Raw genomic sequence first — 12946 nt, 5'->3', positions numbered from 1 at the left:
GCCTTTATTTAAGGGAGTTCTTCCCCCTTGTTGTGTGCTGTGGTGGTTGAACCAGTGAGGTTGTCTTGCCGTGGGTGTTTGAACCAGTGATGTTGTGCTGTGTGGGTTTGTCCAGTGGACCACGAGTAAAACAGACCACGGTACTGTTGTCGCCTACCTGGTTACTCTCCGGTGACCGGACAGCCTGCCGCCTCCAGGGGGGCACCTAGACCATCTTTTGCCGTTTTAAATGAATTATGAATAAAGCTGTTATCCTTCCCTGAGTGTGTGCTGTACGTCTTCTGCCTGACATCTGACCACTACCCCTTTTTGAGGGTGACCCACACGGTTTATTACAGTACTTATAACAAGTATATCAGTAGGCCTATGTCTCTGATTATCCTCAACACAACCTGTCTTTCTTTGAGATGCCCTGTCAATAAATTAAAATGTTGGTGTGAAAATTAAAATGTAAGAAAATTAGCAGGGTAAGACTTTTGTGCAAATATATAATATTGTGCATAACTGGGTGAAAAACGGAATTAAAGAGGATCAGCGGTGCACAAAGTATTTTTCCCTTTCAAGTCCCTCAAGTGAAATGTGACACCTGACATCAGCTGCCTGCCGCTCCAGGCTGAGCGAAACCAGATGTAATTCCCCGTCGAAAATACTCTACCCTCCCAAACCTAAGATCCCATCGAACTTCCTCAAACTCCAGACTATATAACACACCCGTACGTTGACCTACTTCAACCGCAGGGAAACCAAGTCCTAAAGAAGAATTAATTCTACTCTACTAAGGTAAACTCCGGCGTCCGCTCTTTTAGTTAAGCCCCAACAATGATTTAGATTGGCTAGCCTACTTATCTTGAAACAAAGCTATCCGATGTAGGTTATTTTTTTGCTGATGTAGAATTTTTTGTTGATCTCTCAAAAAACTTTGTTTTCCATTTAACGTGATTTAATTGCGTCCAAGCTATACGCGGTCGCTGTGAATAAGTGAATTTGATTTTCCTAGAACAACAATGGGTATAAACACATTTCAACTTTGAGTGACTCTTACAGCACCGGGAAGTAATAGCTACACATTTATAATGTTGAACTGAAACCTTACTGTACTGTATGTGATTTAACCGCAAAGCACATTTGCAAATTCCATCAGTTGGAAACGCTCATTATTTTGTGTTTCACTTCAACATTTTTATCTTTGAATCTTCTAAAGCATATTAGATTCAAATATCACATGGGCCTATGGGCATAACAGCCTTAATATGACACCCATATATCTCATGTAGTTGAATAGTAGCCTAATGTAGTTTATGTAAACTAATCATAACGGCATTCTCCCAGATGATGCTATGTGTCTGTGCACTGCTGCTCGTGACCTCGGTCCTGGGCCACCCTCTAGACGACGTCACCCTGGATGCGGAGTGGGAGAGCTGGAAGACCACCCACACGAGGGAGTACAACGGCCTGGTGAGTGTCTGTCTCTCTGACCCCGTTTAGACTTGGTTTTAGAATGTGTTTTGGACGATCAGATTCAAAGTGGACAGCGAGACACATCATCGTATACAACTGTCTCCAAATGTGTCCAGCTGGCCACTTGTGTCACTCCTGCCTGCGTGCGCGTCGCGCTGCTGTTCCATGTATACAAATCAATAATCAGTCGGTTTGACTTCGAGGAATTGAAAGGACTATTCCAACCGTTTCGATTGACAGATCACAAGTCATTTGCGACTTAAAAAGAATGCAGAGTCAGGCGAAAAAGGAGAAAAATGATTCTGCATTGATTACGTATTTTCCTGTTACGGGTCCCAGACTACCTCGGCAAAAACGTTTTAGTGGCCGTTTACACTTGTATTTAGAGATGTCCACTTTGAATCTGATCGTCCAAAATGCATTCTAAAACCAAGTCTAAACGGGGTCTCTGTCTGTCTGTCTGTTGGACTGTCTGTCTCTCTGTCTGTCTGCTTGTCCTTCAACCTGTCTGTCTGCCTCTCTGTCTGTCTGCCTCTCTGTCCATCCGCCTGCCTTTCTGTCTGTCTGTCTGTCTGTCTGTCTGTCTGTCTGTCTGTCTGTCTGTCTGTCTGTCTCTCTCTCTCTCTGTATGTCTTTCTGCCTGTCTGTCCATCAGTCTGTTGTTCTTTTTTGACCGACTGCATTTAAAACTTCCGATTGGCTTATATCTGTCTCCATGCTCACTGAGTCAGTCATTACAGGAGCAGTACTTCCTTGTTGAGGTACTGTCTGTGGATTTGAAAAAGCAGGAGATGTGAAAGACAGTCTCCTGACTGGTGATCAAACTTCCTTCTTCCTTCTTCTCCATGTCATGCAGTGACGTGTTATCCTAAACCAGTAAATTAGCTTATTTGCCATCTTCCCCAGAGTCAGAAGATGCATACCCTTCTCTTCTCTGTGCATGGAGTAGGAAGGATTGTTAGAGCCGTTAGCCTAGGCTAATGGTTCAAATCCACTTCCAGTGATTGTGCTAAGCTAGGCTAACGGCTCTAACGGGTCTCAATGCTTCCTACTGCACACACTGAGAAAAGAAGGATATGTATCTTCTTATCTGATTCTGGGGAAGATATCAAATAAGCTAATTTCCCCCAAAGTTGACGTGTTCCTTGAAAGCACACCTGGGATTAGCTTTGCTCAGCTGTGGAAAGGACAGGATGTGATGCAACAGCTGTGGAGTGATCTATTACCTCCCTCTCTGAGGGCACAAGGTCACTGGATGAAGCTGTACAGATGGATGTGTGTGTGTGTGTGTGTGTGTGTGTGTGTGCGCGTGTGTATTTGTGTGTGTGCGTGTGTGGGTCTGTGTGCGTGCGTGTGTGTGTGTGTGTGTGCGCGCGCGTGTGTGTGTATGTGTGTGTATTTGTGTGTGTGCGTGTGTGGGTCTGTGTGCGTGCGTGTGTGTGTGTGTGCCCGTGGGACACATAATCTGAGCTCAGCACATTCCTCCGTCTTCAGTAGAAAGCTCAGGAGTCGCCCTGTCCACTGCCAAGCCCAGCGTATAATCAGTTACTCACAGATACCTGCTAGAATGTGGACATGTGCTGTAGGAGCCAAACTAACAGTGACAAGTCAATATTTTATATATAAATTGCACATGTTAGCAAAATGTAGCATGCCATGCTTTACAGAATACGAAAAGATAAATAAAACATTGTTTATTATTAAATGGTACACAAAATAAGAAAATAAAGCAGGTAGTACCAAAGTGTTCTAGTAGTAGTACCAAAGTGTTCTAGTAGTAGTACCAAAGAGTGTTCTAGTAGTAGTACCAAACAGTGTTCTAGTAGTAGTAACAAGCAGTGTTCTAGTAGTAGTACCAAACAGTGTTCCAGTAGTAGTACCAAACAGTGTTCTAGTAGTAGTACCAAACAGTGTTCTAGTAGTAGTACCAAACAGTGTTCTAGTAGTAGTACCAAAGAGTGTTCTAGTAGTAGTACCAAAGAGTGTTCTAGTAGTAGTACCAAACAGTGTTCTAGTAGTAGTACCAAGCAGTGTTCTAGTAGTAGTACCAAACAGTGTTCTAGTAGTAGTACCAAGCAGTGTTCTAGTAGTAGTACCAAGCAGTGTTCTAGTAGTAGTACCAAACAGTGTTCTAGTAGTAGTACCAAGCAGTGTTCTAGTAGTAGTACCAAGCAGTGTTCTAGTAGTAGTACCAAACAGTGTTCTAGTAGTAGTACCAAAGAGTGTTCTAGTAGTAGTACCAAAGAGTGTTCTAGTAGTAGTACCAAGCAGTGTTCTAGTAGTAGTACCAAGCAGTGTTCTAGTAGTAGTACCAAACAGTAGCTAACCCCTCTGCCATTCTGATCCACTATCAGCCATCTCAGCTGCTTCGGTTGCTACTATGCCAGACATTCCCCAGTCCTCCAGCTCTGTGGGCTCATGTGTTGTGTTGTGTGTCCCTGGGTAGGATGAGGAGGGGATCCGGAGAGCCATCTGGGAAAAGAACATGCGGATGATCCAGGCTCACAACCAGGAGGCTGCCCTGGGCATGCACTCCTACGAGCTGGGCATGAACCACCTGGGAGACATGGTGAGCTCACACTTCCTGGTTGGACTCCAGCTAAGATAGAAAAATACCAACGCGTGTAGTCTTTTTGGATGGGACCTTCGTAAACAGGCTTACCTCATCAATGCGCTCTTGTCAACTAAATTGCTTGAATGTGTTGATCATACTGTACATGTGCATAAGTGGATGGTAGCAGCAGGAGGAGTATCTTTTTAGGATTACTTAATTAGCATTAGGGTTTCTGGTTTCATTTTGACTGTAGTTAAAGCCCCTCCCACTATCATGGTGACCAGCGGGTCTCAGTTACTTCCATTTAAACATAACAGATGGTGTTTATTTGTTTAATTGGATCCCCATTAGCTGCCACCTTGGTGGAAACTTTTCTTCCTGGGGTCCAAACATAGAAATACAAACATAGACATGCAACATGGTGTCCAGTTCCTGTTAGGGTAGATTCAGAATGAATACTGTACTCTGTGCATTCGGTGTGTACTATGCAGATACTGTGGAATATGCATCTTAATACTTAATTGAACATAACTGACGAACTGTGAAAGCTGCTCTGCCAGAGGTGTGATAACTAGAACTCGCTCCTTCTCACCTCTGTGTCCCCCCGTCCCTCCAGACGTCGGAGGAGGTGACTGAGAAGATGACCGGTCTCCTGGTGCCCCTGAACAGGGACCAGAGCAACACCCTCGTCCCCGACAACAATGTGGAGAAGCTGCCCAAGTCCATCGACTACCGCAGGAAGGGCATGGTGTCCTCCGTCAAGAACCAGGTCAGAGGTCACAGGGGTCATTTTCAGGGACCGATCAAACTTATATTTAACCTACGTTTTACTAATAGGAGACAGGCTCACAGACAGCGGATATCAGAACCAGGCCTGGAACCCCCTATGGTCAGGGCAGCGTAGAAACGCTAGAACACAACATTTAGCTGAGTGCATGTTCCCGTGGCGATACCAACAGCTCAACTCATAACTCCTCCCATTCCAGGAAATGCACCAAATTATCGTGGTGACTCAGAAATTTATGTAACCTTCCTCACTGCAGGACAACAAATACACATCCCATCTGATTTACTTTCCCTTTGACAACAAAATAATGCTGTTATGATAAGGTAATTAGTGATAATGAATTAATTGGACAGCGAGGCAGTGTTTACGTAAACACGTAAACAGGGATATGTTGTTTAGTAGGACATTAAGTATGCAGATGTAAATATGGAGTGCTTTCTGATAACGGGCAGATTAGTCCTAGACCCATTTTATACCATTTTACCTGATAAACATTAGGTCACATTAGGTTAGTACTTAAATAGTCTGCATTAGTAACATAGCAGACAGGATATGAAGTGAGGGTAATGTGTAACTATACACCCTCTAGTGGAGAGAATAATGACTACAGGAGCACTGGATTAAAAAAACACAAAAAAAACACCAACCCTGCACTGGGATGAAAAAAATCAATATTAGTGCAGCCTGTAGCCCACCACGCTGTCAAGTGCGCCCTCTGGTGGCCAGACATGAGACCACGCCTCCTGACCCATGTCCACTGTACTGTCTCGGTTCCTCAGGGCTCGTGTGGGTCCTGCTGGGCCTTCAGCTCTGCGGGGGCCCTGGAGGGCCAGCTGATGAAGACCACAGGCCGGCTGGTGGACCTCAGCCCCCAGAACCTGGTGGACTGTGTGACGGAGAACGACGGCTGCGGAGGAGGGTACATGACCAACGCCTTCAGCTACGTGAACAAGAACCAGGGCATCGACTCGGACGCGGTCTACCCCTACATCGGCGAGGTAGGACGTGTGATCGGGCTGTGGCTCGGCTCCGGTCAGTACAAAACCTGAGACAGCTGAAAATGTGTTCAGCGGAAGAGTGAACAATCACATGTTTGTCATGTGATGATGACATCATCTCGATTAAATGCTGATGGGACCGCTGATGACACAGCAGTTATGGGAACGGACAGCTGCCGAGTGTCCCGTGACCTCATGCCAGAGTGATAAAGCACATTTACCACCATGAGAACTACTGTAGGTCAATCAAACGGGTCAGAACATCCCTCAACAGCTGTATTCAAAGCACACCGAGCAAAACATCTGGATCTGCTGTACCTTTCATACAACATAAACACAACAGAATCCATACGACCCTCCAAGCTGTCTCCAGGCATGGCAGGAAGTTTGTGTCCTCTCACAGAATGACAGACTTTCATGTGTATCGGGGCGGGTGTGGGGGAGGCAGAGCGGGGGAGTCAGCGGTTCGCATCCCGGCTCCTCCTGTCCACATGTCGACGTGTCTTTGGGCAAAGACACTAAACCCCAAATTGCTCCTAATGAGCAGGCTAACATCTTGCATGGCAGCTGCTGTCATTGATGTGTGAACGTATGTGTGTGTGTGAATGGGTGAATGAAAGGCTTCTGTAAAGCACTTTGGATAAAAAGCGCTATATAAGTGCAGAACATTTACCATTTACCGTGTTATCTCTCCCAGGATGAGCAGTGCGCGTACAACACCTCGGGCATGGCTGCCAAGTGCCGCGGGTTCAAGGAGGTGCCAGAGGGAGATGAGCACGCGCTGACCAAAGCCGTAGCCAAAGTGGGCCCCGTGTCTGTTGGCATCGATGCCACCCTCTCCACCTTCCAGTTCTACCAGAAGGGTTTGTCATGCTCTTGTTAACTAGTCTTTAAAGCTGAAGTTTCATCAGGATCCCCGTCATAATACATGACACCAAAGCAGCGGCTAGTCTCCCCGGAGTCCAAACAAACGCAAAGTGCTGAGGACAAAAGCTACTGAGGAAAACATGTTTATTGGTTTCAAAGATGTGAAGAGGACAGTAGAGAAGTGAAAAGAGGAAGTTTGTTTTGTCTTTTCACTGTCATGCTCATCCTACTGAGGTCTATTTATTTTTATTTTCTAGGTCAGGTCTTTAACTCTAGGTCACTAAGCTTGTTGTTTTTTTCCATGCCCTGTGTATACAGGCGTGTACTATGACAGCAACTGCAACAAGGATGACATCAATCATGCTGTCCTCGCAGTAGGCTATGGAGTCACCCCCAAAGGCAAGAAATACTGGATCATCAAGAACAGGTGGGGACACGATACCCTGACACCAGGCGGTCACCACGGAATAGTTTGCTTATCAACCGTTAGCTTTGACTGTGAGGTGCATGTTTATTTTGACAGTCGTATGCTTTAAACAACATTAACAGTTTCTCTCTCTCCCTCTCTCTGTCTCTCGCTTTATCTCTCCGACAGCTGGAGTGAGAATTGGGGCAACAAAGGTTATATCCTAATGGCGCGAAACCGCGGCAACGCCTGTGGCATCGCCAGCCTGGCCAGTTACCCCATCATGTGAACAACTAGAGTAGTGACGCGTGCCGAACTCGTGGCTGGTCACGAAGTTCAGGTACAGAGGGATCCGGCTTATCCTAAAGTTCTTTTGCAAGCACTTTGAGAAGTCCAGCTCTTTACTGAATAATATCTCAAAACTGCCAGACGTCAATTGAAGTCTGAACCACGATGGAGCAACTATGATTGTGATAAGGGGTGTGTGTAGTAGCAGTAGTATACACAGCACTTTACATAGAGTTCGGTGTGTCAGGTAACATTGCTGTGCAATGGGAGTTTTGATCCTGTCTGATTTTCCTGTCAATACAAAGGGATTAGAAAAGTGTGAGTTGTCCAGCATCTTGAGGGTGTTGATTTTTGTATTTTGTCGTTCAGCACTTTTCCACCAAATTCTGATGATTCCAATGACGATCTGTAACCATGTTTTCTATGAAATGGAATTAAAAGTTGATTCATTTCAAAGAGTCTGAGTTTCTTTTTGCATTTTACAAGGTCACATTTGAAGGGAGGACGAGATCAGTCAGTCCACATTCCGTCATCTGGCTACATGAATTTGACCCAGTATCCTTTCCCTCCTTTCTATCTATCATATTTCCTTTAAAGGTGCAGTACGTAAGATTGCTGTAAGATTTTAAACATTTTATAAATATTGCTATTGAAAAGGATAAGTGGTTCCTCTGTGAAAACCCCATCTGGGACTGTTTTTTCTCTGCTATAACAACTACAGTATAATGATTATTAGGGTCTGGTCGACCCTAGACCCGAGCAGCATTTAAAGTCGCACAGAAATGAAAAAAGCATTCTGTCCCATTTTGGTTGACATAATTGGTCATAGTGTTCACCTATTCAACGATGTATGCCAAAAAAATTACAAAATTCAACTTTTGTTGTAATCTTATATCAAAGTATATAATTTCTTACTTACTGGAAAACGGTAGGTCACGTGCAGTCACGACAACAGGTACCTTAGATTTTAGGCCAATAATCTCACAACATCCACCCGTCAATCAACGCTATCCTTCTATCGAATCTGTCTAAAGTTCTTAAAACCTGTCCACGTGTCAATGTTCCAATCAAATTCCTCTAAACATATGTCCCACCCTCATAGCTTGTTTGCGTCAGAAATACGTCAAATTACGAAAGTTAGATCGTCTCAAAAGTCCATTTCTGTGCGACATTAAGCCATGAAGGTATAATATAAACTGGAGACGGCATTGAAAATGGCTGTCTATTCATTTCAATAAAAGTTGCTCACCGGCGCATGACGCACTTTGACGTAGTGGCCAAAGCTCGGTATTGTCACGTGACAGCATGCGGCCCAAGAACCTTATTTCCCATGGTTTGTAGATTATGATAGATAGGGCTAGAAAAGGAAAACATTTTTTTTCTGGGTATCATTCAGCATCAGAGACAAATCTAAGAAGTATAAACTTTTAACTCAATGTGTTTTTTTGGTTTTTGAAGCCACCAATACCTGTATTGAGCCCATTTGAGACATATGCTGTGAACGAGCCTCGGGGACGCTGGGCGCGCGTTCATGAGTCCTGCGAACTCGGTGGAAAACACGTCACCATAGGAAGATCCGCCCTACTCTGCCTCTGATTGGATAGTTTTAAGGAAGTCATGTGTAATGACGTCGGTAACATTTGCTATGCTTTTAGCAATGAAGCTGCTATGATCATGCAAATCATAGATATGAACGTATGTCTATGATGCAAATGATCATGACATGTGGTTACTTTAGGAAATCGTTGGAAAAGATCTAGAGGGTAAGTGGGTCAATGTTGAATAACTTGGCTAACATTACCTAATTTTACATTTCCTTATATCAATGTCAACTATATTGATACTGTATATAGGCTAGGTAGCTATGCTAACGGTAGCTAATGCTAACGGCTTAGGGTTAAGTAAGTTAACGTTAGTTAGTTAAAGGTACCCAACGAAACGTGAATCAAAACAATCCGTTCTTTGTTTATTTTAGAAATTCCTCGATTATATGGTTCCTTGTAGTCTAATAAACATGCTGAATCACTTGAATGTCTTTCCTAGCTTGTAATTTCTTCATAAAATGATTTTAAGTTAATGTTTTGGAAACAACAAAGATGTGTGAAACGTCACTATTATGTGCTCCGCGTATTGACACAATGACGTAGTACGCGATTTTCGGGGACCACCTTCTCAAATTTGCTCTAGAGCGCATACTAGTGGTCAAAAACTACATTGGGTACCTTTAATGCTAACGTTACGTTCTGAGGTTTCAGATGTATTTTAACTTAATGTTGAGCATGCTCAATGTGACATTGTTCATACATTGATTACAGTCTGTAATCTTGTGTCTGACGTTATTTAGCTATAGTGGGCTGATGCTTACTGCTGCTATTATAGCTTGCCACATTATACATCAAATTAATCAAGCATGGTTATTGTTATTACCTGTAGGCATTATTACCATTGCAAGTAAGCATGCCATGTATATGCCATGCCTGAAAATCTAATTAATATTGTAATTCTTCCCCATCATAGCTCATTGTACACTGATATAGGCCTAATAATTCTCCTTGCTTTTGCTAATACTCAGCTCCTTTATCAAACTTTATGCTAGGAAAGAAATCTGGGTGTGATTCGGCGCTAGTGCTCATCCAGGCTGTTGTCATCTCCCGCCTGGACTCCTGCAACTCCCTACTTGCTGCCATCCTGCAGCGTTGGCCATCAGACTCCTGGAGAAAGCTGCTGCTCACCTGGTGTTCAACGGCCCCATGCTCTTCCACACAACTTCCCTACTCCGTTCTCTGCACTGGCTCCCTGTAGCAGCTCCCATCCAGTTTAGGACTCTGGTACAAGCCTACAGGGCAAATGAACAGTTCCCTCCTACCTCCAGACTGTGGTCAAGCTCTGCTGCCTTGAGGTGATTGATTCCCCAGTTGCTCCAAGCCCCCCTATGGCAGATTGTTGCAGCCATGGCTCTTTTCTGTCCTGGCCTCACAGTGGTGGAATGAACTGCCCACTGATGTCAGTACAGCAGTCGCTGCCCATCTTTCGCCGCAGGCTGAAAATTCACCTGTTCAAGATGTGCCCTGGACCCTTCCTTTTAACACCTATTTTATTTGTTCTTGCACTTCGTCTTTAGCAACAGGTTAAGCTCTTAGACGTTTGCTTAAAAAGGAGATGCACTTATGAGTTCTAGCGAGCAGTGGTACTGTAGTGAACCTGCAGTGTCACTAATGAAAGACTAATGGGGTGCACCTGAACTGCGGCCGCTGACAGAGGCTCTGATCACTCTTGGCTGGACTTGATGGCTGAGGGGTGGACTAGTAAAGCAGAGCCAGGCGGTCAGTCAGTGTGTCTGGGGAGCGGAGCTTCATGTCCATCAGGGCAACTAGTCTGACGAAGCAATTGTAAACTTTCAGTCACAGGAGAGGGGTGGAGGCTGTTTGTAGTAGCTGCTGGTGGCGAAGACAGCCAGCCTAGGGGAGAAGTTCAGGACCGGAGAACTAGGAGTGCTCTACTGCTTCCCTGCTCTGGGTGGGGCGTCTGGCACGCTGTCAGCCACGCCTTTATTCCAGTGCAGAACCGACAATTCCCTCTCTGACTCTCGCTACATACGGGCCTTGTTGGGCCAGCACCATAAGCCTGGGTTGATCTAGATTGGATCGTCTGGAGGGAGGTGGGGAGGGGACTCCGCTACACATCAATCACAGCACTAGGCAGCTACTGGGTCAGACGTGTACACGGGTCAGGCTGATTTACGAAATTGGACCCAGGAGTGGAGCTACTGGGATGGTGCTGAGTGGGCGCCGTCCGCATATCGCAATACCCCTGCTCAGGCACGCTGGCCTGGAGGCTCACGGGCGAGCAGGGGAACGCTCAATACTCGATGCCCACGCACATTCTGGCTGCCAAACAATTCTGCTGTGAGCATTTGGTGACACGTAGCGGAGTTCAGGCCCCCCCCCTCCCTCTGGATGATCCATTCTAGCATCAACCATAACTGACCATTGGACAGTTAAGTGGTCCTTTTAATTAGGCACAAATTTGTGTTGATGTCCCGTCTATTGTTCTCATCCCTGTTTGTATTGGTTTAGTTATTTGTAGAATTTTATAGAGATCTTAAAGATGACAGTAGGCTATCTGTGGGGAGTAGGGGTAAGCTGGGGGAAAGTTATCTGATCGGTAGGGGAGGATAACATGCCTGTCTAGCCCAGCTTAAACTATGCGCCCATGTACCAGTGTGCCGACTCAGGGTGTCATCTAGTGTGTTTGCAATTGATTGTGCCTGCCTATACAGGGGGATCCAGTGTGGAATTTACTGTTTGTGTGCTGTTGAAGAAGTTTTGATCTTAAGTCAAAAATAAAGGATTTGCCCAGGTTCGCACAAAAAGGTTCAGTCAGATTTATTAAGAAAACAATATGATTGCAAAAGGATCTCAAGATAAAACACAGAGTGGTTCATCAGAAAAGAAGTGAGTCAAAGCTTGTCTGGTGCAGCCTTATATGTGCTCAATACAAGGATGTGACGCTAGCAGACATTTGGTTGGCTGACCCATCTATACACGTCATAGTAAGGTGTGTGTGTGTGTGTGTGTGTGTGTGTGTGTGTGTGTGTGTGTGTGTGTGTGTGTGAGCGAGCGAGCGAGCGTTGAGTGCCATACCGAGTGCCCACCTACGTGGGGTGAATTGCTGTGATGCTGGGTGTGGCTATTCAGCTGGATGGACAGACCTGTCTGAGGGGGAGGTGTCACCGCTTGGCCAGACTCCCATCAGGCCCACAAATAACCTGCTGTTTCATGAGTTGGTGCAATCAATGACATGTTTTCTTAGGTTGTTGTCTAGTGTGCTGTTGTTTTTCTCAGCTCTCTTGACACCGGACCATACCAGGGACTAAAGGTGGTGGCATCCCCTTTGCCTACAGTTAATACCCACACCTAGACCAAGGTTCATTACAGTACACTTGCATACCTACAGTATGTTAAATGCACTTATTAGGGGCCAGGCAGCGTAGCTGCCGGAACCCTATTGTATTTGCCTATATTATTATTATTATTATTATTATTATTACTATTATTATTATTATTCTCCATCTTCCACTGAAGTCTAACTTCCCGTGGACAAAAAATCACCAAACTTTGCACATAGCTCCAGTACTATACCCAAAGTCCTCAACCTGCATTGTAGGTCAATAAACCTGAAGGTGGCGCTACAGCAACAGTCTAAAGTTTACAACTTTAAAAAATCATAACAAATCAGCCATAGGTGCCATCACTGTAAAACCACCACGTGCATGTAGTCCCAAGTGAGACAAAACTTTCATACGCTTTAACCTTGCAGGAATTTTGAAGTCCATCACTCTGATTTCTTCATAAACTGTAAAACCTATCAAACCTATCTCCTCCCACATTTTTTGTTCAATTGACACCAAAATTGATCTACTGTATCTTCAGTCTGTCCTTACCAAACAATCCTCACAGATTCTTGAAATATGAAAAATTGAGCCCACGGCACATCAAAAAGTTTTACTGTTAACAGTTCTGTATACAGTTCCTATTAATTCTCGCCAAATCAATGTCTGATCATCCTCATAAAAAGTCACAACATTG

At 44.7% G+C, this 12946-nt stretch overlaps 1 protein-coding gene across 1 annotated transcript; it reads left to right on the top strand.

The window, feature by feature from the left end:
- The first annotated feature begins 702 nt into the window (after positions 1-702).
- On the top strand, positions 703-7730 carry ctsk (cathepsin K). Its single transcript, XM_084442250.1, has 8 exons — positions 703-780; positions 1330-1455; positions 3905-4027; positions 4629-4781; positions 5579-5797; positions 6495-6660; positions 6983-7091; positions 7260-7730. The coding sequence occupies exons 2-8, from the start codon at positions 1330-1332 to the stop codon at positions 7357-7359; spliced, it is 996 nt and encodes a 331-aa protein (XP_084298376.1). The 5' UTR covers positions 703-780; the 3' UTR covers positions 7360-7730.
- The last annotated feature ends 5216 nt before the right edge of the window (positions 7731-12946 follow it).

Source organism: Borostomias antarcticus, assembly GCF_949987555.1.
Source record: "Borostomias antarcticus genome assembly, chromosome: 8".
NCBI lineage: Eukaryota > Metazoa > Chordata > Actinopteri > Stomiiformes > Stomiidae > Borostomias > Borostomias antarcticus.
This window is presented reverse-complemented; position numbering and strand designations above follow the sequence as displayed.

Excerpts from the sequence above, each read along its gene's own strand:
- ctsk (XM_084442250.1), top strand. The coding sequence starts at position 1,330 with ATGATGCTATGTGTCTGTGCACTGCTGCTCGTGACCTCGGTCCTGGGC. Across the intron at positions 4,782-5,578 it reads TGTCCTCCGTCAAGAACCAG|GGCTCGTGTGGGTCCTGCTG; the intron begins GTCAGAGGTCAC and ends TCGGTTCCTCAG. Across the intron at positions 7,092-7,259 it reads TACTGGATCATCAAGAACAG|CTGGAGTGAGAATTGGGGCA; the intron begins GTGGGGACACGA and ends TCTCTCCGACAG.